Raw genomic sequence first — 14,717 nt, 5'->3', positions numbered from 1 at the left:
ATATATATATTATTATCATCTTTTGAGAGATCAAACAAATACCAAGTCAGAAAAGTTCTGTTTTGAAGATTTCATCCATTCATATTCATAAAATAAACTAGTTTCTGGAGCTGTTAGTAATCATTCTTACAGTCAAATGACAAGTTCATAGTTATTCCATTGTCGATCCATTTGAAAGAATAAAATAAGATATTGCAAATACCAAACAATGAAAACTTGAGCATTCACACAAAATTAACATGGAAAATAGTGTATTTTCATTGCATGCAGTATTTCACATATTCTTATCATACAAAACCTAGCTTCAAGAAGTGTATAATGGAAAGCTACTCACACGTAGTCATAGATCCTTAGAATACACCACCTGTAGCCGAGTCCAATTTTATTCTCTCTTGCATAAGTAGAACATATATGTAGTTTTTTGGTTTCTTCAAACACGGTCACTCATCCAATTTCGACATCGGCAGTAGTTCTGTTTACATGTAGTTATCTGGCAGTTCTTGCAGCACTTGGTAGAAGAAATCCAAATTGTCATCATAGTATAGAGTATAGGATGAAATATAATCATCTTGGTCGTAGGCATTATCTGCTACAAATGGTCGAGTCCAGAAATCTTCACCTGATTCTCCAAATATTTCCATTGAGGTGAGGCTATCTTCTGCAAAAAAATTCAGGCCGGCCGATGCAGAAGAACGATAAGAGCTTTCTTTGGACAAAGGAAAGCTCTCCAATATTGTTGGAAGAGATGGAGTTTTATTAACAACATCACTTTGATCTGCTGCTTCTAACTTTTTGCTTGGACTGGTCAGGCTTTCTGGGGTTTCGGTAGATTGCGCTTCCACCTCAGCCTTTGATGCCCGGGATTGCTTCCCTCTCTTCTTTAAGTGGGTGTGCCAATGGTTTTTAATGTCATTGTCAGTTCTTCCTGGTAATTTCGTGGCAATTCTGGACCATCTGCACATTGTAAACGTTAATGTCCATGATTCACATTTGCCAGTCAACTTTCTTCAAAGTTAGTAGGCACCTATGTAAGTTTCTTGGAAAGTTTGAATTTCAACATTATCTCTAGTACCCATAAATTGTAATAAGTAAATATTTTGTAAAATATGCATAATTTTTCTTCACAAATCTACATTAGATATAACGGAAGTATAGATCCAGTTTATACTTATTTCCAAGTTCTTGATGCAGTTGAATGATCAAATCATCTTCTTCCTTGGAGAAGTTCCCATGTTTTACACCAGGCCGGAGGTAGTTAACCCACCGTAATCTGCAGCTCTTGCCACACCTTGACAGGCCTGTCAAAAGATAATTTAACAAATTAACAAATTTCATTCCTAAATATTTACCAAAAAAAAAAATCTGTAATCTCTACACATTCAGCTAAAATCCAAGAAACATGTATGATAGGCAGACACGAATTAAATAAGAAACCCTAAGTTGAAATTTAGTTAAAATTCATCTTTTCAACAAACAGTAAGGTTCCCTACCAGCATACTTGGGAAGTTCACGCCAGTTCCAGTGGCCATATTTCTGAATATAATCTCTCAACTTGTCATCTTCTTCTTTATTCCATGAACCCTTCTTCAATCCATTTTTATCTACTGCAGTGGTCCTGACCATCTCTAACCAGCTGGGTCTTTCGGTTTGTTCCTGGCTCAAACCTACACAGGCTTCCACAATTTCATTTGTTCCACAACTTGGGATATATAAACATATTAAAATCTGCGATATGTATTCTCAGCCATCAAATATGGATTTGTTTGGATGTCTTAATGAGTGAGGGCCCAAAAGGAGATAATTATGGAAAATGGGGTTTAACTTAGAGCAATTGAATAATAACAACACTAGTAATAATACTTAACAAGATGAACAATGGAACCCTCTTTTCCTTAAAAAGTGTTGGCGTCAAAGTCTTGTGACCATATAATAGCCACTGTATGTGGTTTGAATACCAGTCAATTTGTAAAGAAGCTTGACTATCTACAGTTCAGTCTACTGTTCCCAGTATGTTCACAGAACCATCAACATGGGGGGGAAAAGGCATGTGATCACAGTCAACAGAGGCCCGAGCTTGAGCGTAGAATTTTTTTTTTTTTTTTTTTTTAAATATCTAAAAGTAATAGCCTCACTAAATATAAATGCAAGGCGACTTTTGGAAAATTTATATGACTAATAATTAATTTATACTCCCTGTATATAGTTTAATATAATTCTTCAACATATAATTTATATACTTTTTTTTAATAATTATGATATTATTATTATGATTACTGCCATAATAATAATAATAATAATAATAACAATAACAAAATATGCACACATATTCATTTAACAGCTATCGATCATATTTTATTTTAACTTCTAATATTGGAATTATATTGCTGTTATAAAATATATATATATATCTCATATTCAGTAACTTATTTTTTTAAAAAAAGAAAAGAAAAATTACAACTAAAAAGTATATAAACAAAATCGTCTTCATTATACATTACAGTTTGAGTCAAACAATAAATTTGAGATAATAAAATATTTTTTTAACTGACATGAAGAAGGGAAAATGAGACTATAAAGAAAAAAAAATGAAAACAAACTAAAAAAATTATTTATTATAAAAAAATTTAAAAAAAAACATATATTAAAATATTATGGAATCATAAAACTTGATTCAAGAATAATTAGTATTGTTACTAAAAGCACTAGAGGGCTCCTAAAAAACACAAATTAATATTATATTTGCAAGTAGGTATATTTAACGAAATTATGCATTTGTGTCTAGTAATGTACTACTACCATCATTATATTCATCCATATTACTATGGTTCACAATTATTGTATCCTTCAATACTCAATACAGCAAACAAAAAGTTTTTCAAGTGAAAAGTTAGATACAATAGTATAAAGTACATATGCATTCGTGTACCACTCCTACCAAAACCTGAAACCTGAAATTCCAAATCCAAAGACCCGACCATCAAAGCCAGAATCAAAAAGGAAAAACCGTCATTACCCGACACCTCACCTAATTAATCGAGCAGAACTAGAGGTCAAAAATATAAAATCTAAAAAAAATTCAGAAAAAGATTAAAATAATGAGTTTTTGTCCCAATAAAACTCTAATCTTTATCAGGATAAGGCTGAGGGGAGATAAACAAGGAATCTTTGTTCTATTGAAACTTGACTCTCCAAACCATGTGAGGATAGTACTTCCAACAACTATATATAAGAGCAACGTCCAAGTACGCAAATCTTACTTCAATTCACCTTTTTATCATTAAATATATTTTTGAACCTTAAGTACCAGAGGTTTTTCCAATCAAACCATCCGGTACTCTATTTATTTTGCAGATCCGAACTCAGCGAAAGATCTTGTAACGACCCGGAAATTCGACCCGTTACCGGCGCTAGGATCCAGATCGGCTTAAGGCCGCCGGGACCCGTAGCAAGCCAAGCATACCTCCTGTAACCTGTAATATCCCATACATGATCAACATACATAAAACTGTAAACTTTTTCTTTCTTTTTCCAAGCTTAACCTGAACATGTGCACATCAATAACATAACCACCACTGGAGTCCTCATCACATGCTCCAATGGGGTATTTCATCATTCGATAAGCTTGGACTATCAAATACATCATAAAAACATTTCTATAGATCATGTGTCAAGGGGATAACCATAAACATAGGGTCAAGCACATACTAATCCTCAATCATCATCACCATTACATATCATAACTATACATTACTCATTCATTACATTAATATAGTCTTCATGTCCACTTCTAACTATTACATAAACTAAGACTTCTTTACTCTTCTGGACCTCCTGATCTAGCCCGAACCTGCAAACCTGGGGTTAGGGGAGAGGGATGAGCTACAAAGCCCAGTGAGCAGAATAATAAAACATAATTTAACATTTATGCTTTCATGAATGCGTCATAACACAAACATTCCACAACAAGGATGAATTTGTCACCAATTAGCCCCTACCTTTCTTACTTATACACGCCGGGGGCGTAGAGCCGTAGCAGGCACACCCGGACTTCCATAATCTGTCATAGTGCCAGGGGCGTAGAGCCGTAGCAGGCACACCTAGACTCACATAGGCTATCATGACATACAAGGGCTAATGGATCATTCAACATTCATCCACATCAACAACAAAGTATGCAATGCAACATATTCGTGAATTCTAATGCAAACAACCTAATATATCTCATGGCATTCATGATGCGTGAATCATGCTAAAACATTTCATTAATTTGCTTTAAAACTTAAAGTTTATTCCACTCACCTCTGGCTAGCTCTGTAGAGACTCTGAAGCAGCTGGCTCACTGCTGGGGGTCTCGGTTCCTCGGGTCCGAACCTACACAGGTGGACTCAAATGAGGGACCAAACATACATGAATATGACTCTGAAATACTCCCCAAAAACCCCCTAAAACATCCTGAAAACATCTCAGAAAATATGCATGAAATGGCTGAACAGGGTACTTTCGGCGGCACCTTCGGCGGCCAAAAGTCCTGGACAGAGACGAAACTCAGCTAGGTTCGGCGGCACCTTCGGCGGCCGAAAGTCCCAGACAGAGACGAAACTCAGCTAGGTTCGGCGGCACCTTCGGCGGCCGAAAGTCCCAGACAGAGACGAAAGTCTCTTTTCGGGGGCACCTTCGGCAGCCGAATGCTGCCTCCACAAGAGGGGTTCGGCGGCCGAAACTTCCTTCGGCTGCCGAACCTGGTTTCTGCCAAACGGGCAGAAACTTGGTTCACATGAACCTCCTGCCTCCCAAACCCACAAATCATGCATATACTCCAACCAAATCAGGCATACAAGTTCCTAGGGGCCTCAAACATGCATATACCCCATCTACAACACTTCAATCATACACCATCAAGCTACATTGTTCATTAAAGCATCAAAAACCCATAAGCTCAACATATACCCTAACATGCATTCTACCCCTTAAAACTTCATAAAACTTGTTTAAAACGCATAATAAGGGTGGATCCGAGCTTACCTCTTGAAGAAACGAGAGGGAAGACGATCCTAGCTTGGAGATGAAGAGATTGAGCTCCTTGAACCTCCAAGCACCCAAAACTTGCTCTTTGCTCACAAAACTTCAAAACAGAAGTTAAAACCCGTGAAAACCATGAAAGATCTAAAGAAAACACTCAAGATCGAGGGAGGAGCGGCGGAGACTCACCTTGGCCGACAATGGGAGAGAAAAAGCTCGCCCGTGCGGACCAAAGGGACCCTTTTATAGTGGCTGGCCAGGCCACGTTCGGGGGTCGAATGTGCCTCCACAACTCATGCAAGTTCGGCGGCCGAACATGAGGTTCGGCGGCCGAACCTTGACTTCCCTCACTCATGCTTTCGGGGGCCTAACGTGCCTCCGAAACGCATGCATGTTCGGCGGCCGAACTTGACTTTCGGCGGCCGAACCTGGGTTTTCCTTCTAGCTATATTCATGCAAAAACTCATTTAAAATCATACTTAAAACCATGAAATACATGAAAACATTTCATAAAATCATAGTTTTACCCTTCTAGATGTTTCCGACATCCGAGGTCCCACCGGGCGGTAGGGATTCCGATACCGGAGTCTAGCCGGGTATTACATTCTCCCCCCCTTAAGAACATTCATCCCCGAATGTTCCTCAACTAACATACAAAGCATGGCATCAATCATAACATATAACATAGCATACAATATATCATACATGCAACACATAGAACAACTAACACTCACCTCAAAACAGATGGGGGTATTGCTGGAGCATGGACTCCTGTGTCTCCCAGGTGCATTCTTCAATATTGTGGTGGTTCCAAAGGACTTTCACCATCGGGATTTCCTTGTTCCTCAGCTTTCTGATCTGAGTGTCTAGGATCCTCACTGGCTGTTCAACATAGGTGAGATCCTCTTGGATCTCTACACCAGGCTCACTAAGAACCTTGCTCGGATCTGACACGTACTTCCGTAACAGAGAAACATGGAAAACCGGATGGATTCTCTCCATCGAAGCAGGCAAGTCTAGCTTGTACGACACATTACCGACCCTCTGAAGTACCTCGAAAGGACCGATGTACCGTGGAGCTAACTTACCCTTCTTCCCGAACCGAACCACTCCTTTCATAGGAGACACCTTGAGCAAAACCAAATCCCCCTCCTGAAACTCTAGCTGTCTTCTGCGGATATCTGCATAACTCTTCTGCCGACTAGCAGCAGTCTTGATCCTTTCTCTGATTATAGGTACCACCCTGCTGGTAAGCTCTACTAACTCCGGACCCGCAAGAGTCCTCTCTCCTACTTCCTCCCAGCAGATAGGTGATCTGCACTTCCTCCCATACAAAGCTTCATATGGAGCCATCCCTATGCTAGCATGATAGCTGTTATTGTAGGCAAACTCCACCAAAGGTAGATGCTGCCTCCAAGAACCGCCAAAATCTAGCACACACATTCTGAGCATATCCTCTATTGTCTGGATGGTCCTCTCTGACTGTCCGTCTGTCTGTGGGTGGAAGGCAGTACTGAAGTCTAATCTGGTACCCATAGCGTTCTGCAGACTCCGCCAAAACCTGGAGGTGAACTGGGGCCCTCTATCTGACACTATAGATACCGGGACCCCATGCAGTCTGACAATCTCATCTACGTACACCTGCGCCAACTTGTCCACAGAGTAACCACTCCTGACAGGGATGAAGTGAGCAGATTTGGTGAGTCTGTCCACAATCACCCATATGGAGTCTAATCTGTTGGACGTCGCCGGTAACCCCACTACGAAGTCCATAGCTATGTTCTCCCATTTCCATTCTGGAATAGGTAGCGGGTTAAGCATTCCAGCCGGCTTCTGATGCTCTAGTTTCACCCTCTGACACACATCGCAGGCTGACACGAACAGTGCCACGTCCTTCTTCATAGCTGGCCACCAATACACTCTCTTCAGATCCTGATACATCTTGGTGGCTCCAGGGTGAACACTATACCTGGTATTATGGGCTTCCCCCATAATATCTCCCTTCAGACCAATGTCATCTGGCACACATAATCTGTTCCCGTAGCGGAGGATCCCCTTATCATCAAACCTGAACTCATTACTCTGGCCTGACTGAACCGTTCTGGCTATCCTGACCAACTCTGGGTCCTCATGCTGTTTCTGAGCTACCTGCTCCAGAAACACGGGTGTCACTCTCATCTGAGCCACTAAGGCACCTGTGCCAGACAACTCCAACTGTAATCCCTCACTCATAAGTCTGTGGAACTCCTTCACCACCGGCCTCCTCTCTGCTGAAATGTGGGATAGACTGCCGAGTGATTTCCGGCTTAGGGCGTCTGCCACAACATTCGCCTTACCCGGATGGTACTGAATCTTGCAATCATAGTCACTCAACAGCTCTACCCATTTCCTCTGCCTCATGTTCAGTTCTCTCTGACTCAGGATGTACTGCAGGCTCTTATGATCTGTGAAGATCTCAGACTTTACCCCATAAAGGTAATGCCTCCACATCTTGAGTGCAAAGATCACTGCTGCCATCTCTAGGTCATGTGTGGGGTAATTCAGCTCATGCTTCTTCAACTGCCTAGAAGCATAAGCGATCACCCTCTCATTTTGCATTAGCACACAACCCAGTCCCACACGGGACGCATCATAATATACTGAGAAGTCATCATCACTTTTTGGCAGAGCTAACACCGGTGCTGAAGTCAACCTCCTCTTAAGCTCCTCAAAGCCTTCCTCACACTGATCGGTCCATATAAACTTCTGATTCTTCTTTGTCAATTTGGTCATAGGAGCAGCAATCCTTGAGAAGTCCTGAACGAACCTCCTGTAGTAACCTGCTAAACCCAGAAAACTCTTGATCTCGGTCACTGTGGTGGGTCTAGGCCAGTTAGCTACAGCCTCTACCTTCTTGGGGTCTACTTCAATACCCTGTTCTGACACAATGTGCCCCAAGAATGATATGCTCCTGAGCCAAAACTCACACTTGGAGAACTTGGCATACAAGCCCTGCTCTCTCAAGGTCTGCAAAACTGTCCTCAGGTGATGGGCATGCTCCTCTGCATTTCTGGAATACACTAAGATATCATCTATGAAGACAATAACGAAGTGATCCAGATACTGACTGAATACTCTGTTCATGAGGTCCATGAATGCTGCAGGGGCGTTGGTCAACCCAAACGGCATCACAAGGAACTCATAGTGCCCATACCTGGTCCTGAAAGCTGTCTTCGGTATATCTTCATTCCTTATCCTCAACTGATGGTACCCTGATCTCAGATCTATTTTGGAGAAACAACCTGCTCCTGTTAGCTGGTCGAATAGATCATCGATCCTTGGCAAAGGGTACTTGTTCTTGGTAGTGACCTTGTTCAACTGTCTGTAGTCGATACAAAGTCTGAGGGATCCATCCTTCTTCCTCACAAACAAAACCGGAGCACCCCAAGGTGAAGTACTCGGTCGGATGAAACCCTTATCTACCAGCTCCTACAACTGTTCCTTCAGTTCTTTCAATTCAGCTGGTGCCATCCTGTAGGGAGGGATAGAGATCGGTCTGGTACCAGGCATTAACTCAATCTCGAACTCTATCTCCCTAGCAGGTGGTAACCCTGGCAGCTCGTCTGGGAAAACATCTAAGAACTCACTCACCACAGGCACTGAGGCGGGCTCTCTGACATGACTATCTAACTCCCTCACATGAGCTAGAAACCCCTGACATCCCCTCCTAAGCAACCTACGAGCCTGAAGAGCTGAGATCAGACCTCTAGGTGTACCCCTCTTGTCTCCTCTGAAGACGACCTCTGACCCATCCTGATCTCTGAATCTGACTACCTTGTCTCTACAGTCCAAGGTAGCACCATGGGTCGATAACCAATCCATCCCTAGAATGACGTCAAAATCTGTCAAATCTAGAACCACGAGGTCGGCGGAAAGGCATCTTCCCTCTATGAAAACTGGACTACATTGGCAGACTGCCTCTGCCACTGACGGGTCACACTTGGGTCCACTGACCCATAGGGGACACTCCAACCCAGAGACCATCAATCCTACCCTCTCCACGACTCTCGGAGCAACAAAAGAATGAGATGCACCCGGGTCCATTAAGGCATACACATCAGAACAACCAATGATGAGATTACCTGCCACCACGGTGTTGGATGTGTTGGCCTCCTGCTGAGTCATAGTGAAGATCCGTGCCGGAGCTGATGGACCTTCACCTCTGTATCCTGCTGATAAAGAGGCTGACCCTCTCCCTCTGCCTCTGCCACTGGCCTGTGTTGCGGCTGGAGCTACTGGCTGCACCACACTGCCGGAGGCTGTCTGCTGAGACGGTGCTGCAAAGGCTGCTCTAGGACAGTCTCGAGCCAAATGACCCGCCTGTCCGCATCTGAAACATGTGTTTGTCCCTGCCAGACATACTCCCTTGTGTGGTCTCCCACATCTCATACATGCTGTAACCTCTGCGCCAGAGCTTGAGCCACCGCCTAAACCCAGACCTGACTTGATCTTGTTCCAGAACTTATTCTTCTTAGATTTTCTGTGGCCTCTGTCCCACTTCTTACTGCCTGCAACTGCTGCACTCAGAGAAGAAGAGTCTAACCTTTCCCCACCTGGGGTCTTGGAACCAGAAGACTGTGCCACTGACTGTTTTACCTTCCCCTCAACGATAGCACTAGCCTCCATTCTCCTAGCCATATCCACTATGGCATGGAAACTCTCCCTCTCTGCTGACTGTATCAAAGAGGAATACCTGGAGTGCAACCTCATAATATATCTACTTGACTTCTTTTGATCTGTGTCCAAATTCTGCCCAGCATATGGCAACAACTCCAGGAACCTGTCTGTGTACTCCTCCACACTCATCTGTTCAGTCTGCCTCAACTGTTCGAATTCTATTATCTTCTGCTCTCTAGAGCTCTCAGGGAAAGCCCATCCTGCAAACTCATTTGCGAACTCCTCCCAGGACATACTGTCCGCTCTCGGGTTCACATAGTTCTTAAACCAACTACGTGCCTTCTTGCACTCCAGTGTGAACCCAGCCATCTGAATGGCTCTACTGTCATCAGCCCCTATCTCATCTGTAATAGTCTTGACCCTATTCAGATATTCAAATGGGTCATCACCTGCTCTGTACTGAGGAGCACCCAACTTCATGTAATCGGTCATCTTGACCTTGCTCCCTCCAGATGAGGTAGGTTTGGGTACTTGTGTTTCCGGGACAGTAGGTACTGGTGGTGGTGGAGGTGCAACATCCCCTGGGGTAGGGTTTGCTGTACTGGTATAGGGAGGTGGAGGTGGGTACGTGGGGTACTGAGAGTATGGTGGGTAGTAAGGTGGGTATGGCATGTGTGGAGGATAAGGGCTAAAACTGGGGTAATCCGATGTACCTCCCATCGAATACCCTGGATGGTGTGAATAGGGTGGATAGTGATGTGGCTGGACATAACTCGAGGCCTGAGTGCCTCCTTCTGATTCTCCCATGCCCTCTTCCGGCATGTTCACACCGAGACTGCCATCCCTCCTCTGATCTACTTCCATATCCTCAGACATTCCTCCCTGCACTGTTCCCCTTACTGATCTGCTTCTACCCAGATCCAAAGACCTTTTAGGGTCTCTAGCTACTCTGTCTCTGTTGGACCTACTGGACATTGCCCTAGGCAATGCTGGAGGACGGGCATCAGCGCCCTCGTCCTGAGGTGGCACTCCAGTCAATCGTGCAGATCGACGAGTTCCTCTCATTCTATCTTCTGAAAAACAGCACATAGTATAAGCAATCATTAGCATCATATGGTTCATGTGGAAACACATGAACCCTCATCACATACATAGCATCACATCATAGCATTTATGCACATGCATATCATCATGGCATATCATATCATCATATAGACAGGACTCTACATCCTATCCTAGTGGACATGATTTTCCTAGTGTGCTTGACCTTCTAGAACATCTATGAGCCCGACACTCTAGGTCCGACCATATGAACCTAGGGCTCTGATACCACTCTGTAACGACCCGGAAATCCGACCCGTTACCGGCGCTAGGATCCAGATCGGCTTAAGGCCGCCGGGACCCGTAGCAAGCCAAGCATACCTCCTGTAACCTGTAATATCCCATACATGATCAACATACATAAAACTGTAAACTTTTTCTTTCTTTTTCCAAGCTTAACCTGAACATGTGCACATCAATAACATAACCACCACTGGAGTCCTCATCACATGCTCCAATGGGGTATTTCATCATTCGATAAGCTTGGACTATCAAATACATCATAAAAACATTTCTATATATCATGTGTCAAGGGGATAACCATAAACATAGGGTCAAGCACATACTAATCCTCAATCATCATCACCATTACATATCATAACTATACATTACTCATTCATTACATTAATATAGTCTTCATGTCCACTTCTAACTATTACATAAACTAAGACTTCTTTACTCTTCTGGACCTCCTGATCTAGCCCGAACCTGCAAACCTGGGGTTAGGGGAGAGGGATGAGCTACAAAGCCCAGTGAGCAGAATAATAAAACATAATTTAACATTTATGCTTTCATGAATGCGTCATAACACAAACATTCCACAACAAGGATGAATTTGTCACCAATTAGCCCCTACCTTTCTTACTTATACACGCCGGGGGCGTAGAGCCGTAGCAGGCACACCCGGACTTCCATAATCTGTCATAGTGCCAGGGGCGTAGAGCCGTAGCAGGCACACCTGGACTCACATAGGCTATCATGACATACAAGGGCTAATGGATCATTCAACATTCATCCACATCAACAACAAAGTATGCAATGCAACATATTCGTGAATTCTAATGCAAACAACCTAATATATCTCATGGCATTCATGATGCGTGAATCATGCTAAAACATTTCATTAATTTGCTTTAAAACTTAAAGTTTATTCCACTCACCTCTGGCTAGCTCTGTAGAGACTCTGAAGCAGCTGGCTCACTGCTGGGGGTCTCGGTTCCTCGGGTCCGAACCTACACAGGTGGACTCAAATGAGGGACCAAACATACATGAATATGACTCTAAAATACTCCCCAAAAACCCCCTAAAATATCCTGAAAACATCTCAGAAAATATGCATGAAATGGCTGAACAGGGTACTTTCGGCGGCACCTTCGGCGGCCGAAAGTCTTGGACAGAGACGAAACTCAGCTAGGTTCGGCGGCACCTTCGGCGGCCGAAAGTCCCAGACAGAGACGAAACTCAGCTAGGTTTGGCGGCACCTTCGGCGGCCGAAAGTCCCAGACAGAGACGAAAGTCTCTTTTCGGGGGCACCTTCGGCAGCCGAATGCTGCCTCCACAAGAGGGGTTCGGCGGCCGAAACTTCCTTCGGCTGCCGAACCTGGTTTCTGCCAAACGGGCAGAAACTTGGTTCACATGAACCTCCTGCCTCCCAAACCCACAAATCATGCATATACTCCAACCAAATCAGGCATACAAGTTCCTAGGGGCCTCAAACATGCATATACCCCATCTACAACACTTCAATCATACACCATCAAGCTACATTGTTCATTAAAGCATCAAAAACCCATAAGCTCAACATATACCCTAACATGCATTCTACCCCTTAAAACTTCATAAAACTTGTTTAAAACGCATAATAAGGGTGGATCCGAGCTTACCTCTTGAAGAAACGAGAGGGAAGACGATCCTAGCTTGGAGATGAAGAGATTGAGCTCCTTGAACCTCCAAGCACCCAAAACTTGCTCTTTGCTCACAAAACTTCAAAACAGAAGTTAAAACCCGTGAAAACCATGAAAGATCTAAAGAAAACACTCAAGATCGAGGGAGGAGCGGCGGAGACTCACCTTGGCCGACAATGGGAGAGAAAAAGCTCGCCCGTGCGGACCAAAGGGACCCTTTTATAGTGGCTGGCCAGGCCACGTTCGGGGGCCGAATGTGCCTCCACAACTCATGCAAGTTCGGCGGCCGAACATGAGGTTCGGCGGCCGAACCTTGACTTCCCTCACTCATGCTTTCGGGGGCCTAACGTGCCTCCGAAACGCATGCATGTTCGGCGGCCGAACTTGACTTTCGGCGGCCGAACCTGGGTTTTCCTTCTAGCTATATTCATGCAAAAACTCATTTAAAATCATACTTAAAACCATGAAATACATGAAAACATTTCATAAAATCATAGTTTTACCCTTCTAGATGTTTTCGACATCCGAGGTCCCACCGGGCGGTAGGGATTCCGATACCGGAGTCTAGCCGGGTATTACAGATCTGGTGTAGCATCATTGGTGCCATCTGTGGAAAATTATTCTAATTTCTCATAAGAATACAAATTTTGTGATTGTTTGCCCCAGCTCTTTTCTCCAATAGCCTCCAATTCTATCAACTCTAATCGTGGTATGGAATGCAATGGTGCAACTAGAGTGGGTAACGACACCAATAGAAACCTCACAAGTATAGAAAATCTTTCAGGAAATGAATCAATGACACATAAGCAACTCTAGAGAAATTAAGAGTACTGATAGAACTCCTGAAGAAATGAGAGGGAATGGCATCCAACAATGGAGTCAGAATATGAACACGAAAGAAAATGGGGATCAAACTCTGGAGAAGTCAGCTGAAATCCGAGAGGCCGAAGGGATGAAAAACATAAACCATGATAGGAGCCAGCTGGATGAAAGTTTAATGGATGCCATTAGGAAATCCAAAAGGAATAGTTAGATTATGATTTTGGAGTTAGAGACGTCTTTCTTGTTTCTCCCAAAATTTTAGCCAAAGCCTTTCCTCCAAAGTTCAAGCTACCTTCTTTGGATAAATATGATGGGAAGACAGATCCACATAGTCATATAGCCAATTTTGGTACAACCATGCTCCTTCATGATGTTAATGACATGATCCCCTACTAAGTATTCCCCTCTACCCTCACTGGTTTAGCAAAAAAGTGGTATTGATATCTCTGTACTAATTCCATCCATAATTTTAAGGAGTTAGCTTATGCTTTCGAGCAAATGTTCATCACATGGACCCCTCCTAAGAAATTATCATTAGACTTGTAAAAAGGCAAGGTGAAATCGAATCACTGAGCAATTATGTGGATAGTGTCAACGTGGAGGCAATTCAGATGGATAACCTGAATCATGAAATAGCTTGTGAAGTAATAAAATAGGAAAGCCAAAATACTAGGTTCATGGAGTCATTAATCAAGAACCCGTTAGAGACTATTACTAGTTGATAGAGAGAGCCCACAAGTATATCTGCTTGATTGATGAAAAGCAAACCCAAAAAAGTAGAGAAGAATGACTGATCAAGCATAAATTAGCCATATTTTTATTATCATTATTACTGTTTAAATATGCATTTTTCTAGTAGTTTAATTTATGTTTTTATGATATTTTTTCAGAAAAGGAAGAAAATGGAAACTTAAAGAAATTTTGCAAAAATTTTGCAGAAAAAGCTGGAAAATCGATTTGGCCGAAGTGATTTGACCAAATCACTTGCAGAAAGCTGAAGCAGAAATCTGAAAGTGACTCACAGAAATGATTTGGGCAAGTGATTTGCCTAAATCAATTGCCCAAATCAAACTGACGCCAGCAAAATCCAGCAGCGTGGGAAAAGAAGGAAATTCAAAATTCTAAAAGTATAAGAGTCCTATCCTACTTCAAACACCACAAAACCAATCCTATGACAACTCCAAGAGCCACACCAAAGAAAGTCCTTCACCAAAG

At 43.0% G+C, this 14,717-nt stretch overlaps 1 protein-coding gene across 1 annotated transcript; it reads right to left on the bottom strand.

Annotated features, from left to right (window-relative positions):
* Positions 1-270: 270 nt before the first annotated feature.
* On the bottom strand, positions 271-1,623 carry LOC110628915 (transcription factor MYB10). Its single transcript, XM_043962297.1, has 3 exons — positions 1,476-1,623; positions 1,169-1,298; positions 271-954 (listed from the first exon to the last, which is right to left on the bottom strand). Exons 1-3 carry the CDS (start codon positions 1,621-1,623, stop codon positions 477-479), a joined length of 756 nt encoding a protein of 251 aa, XP_043818232.1. The 3' UTR covers positions 271-476.
* Between the last annotated feature and the right edge of the window lie 13,094 nt (positions 1,624-14,717).

The sequence above is a fragment of the Manihot esculenta genome, chromosome 12, assembly GCF_001659605.2.
Source record: "Manihot esculenta cultivar AM560-2 chromosome 12, M.esculenta_v8, whole genome shotgun sequence".
Lineage (NCBI taxonomy): Eukaryota > Viridiplantae > Streptophyta > Magnoliopsida > Malpighiales > Euphorbiaceae > Manihot > Manihot esculenta.
Note: the sequence above shows the minus strand (reverse complement) of the source record. Positions and strands in the feature narration are given on the sequence as shown.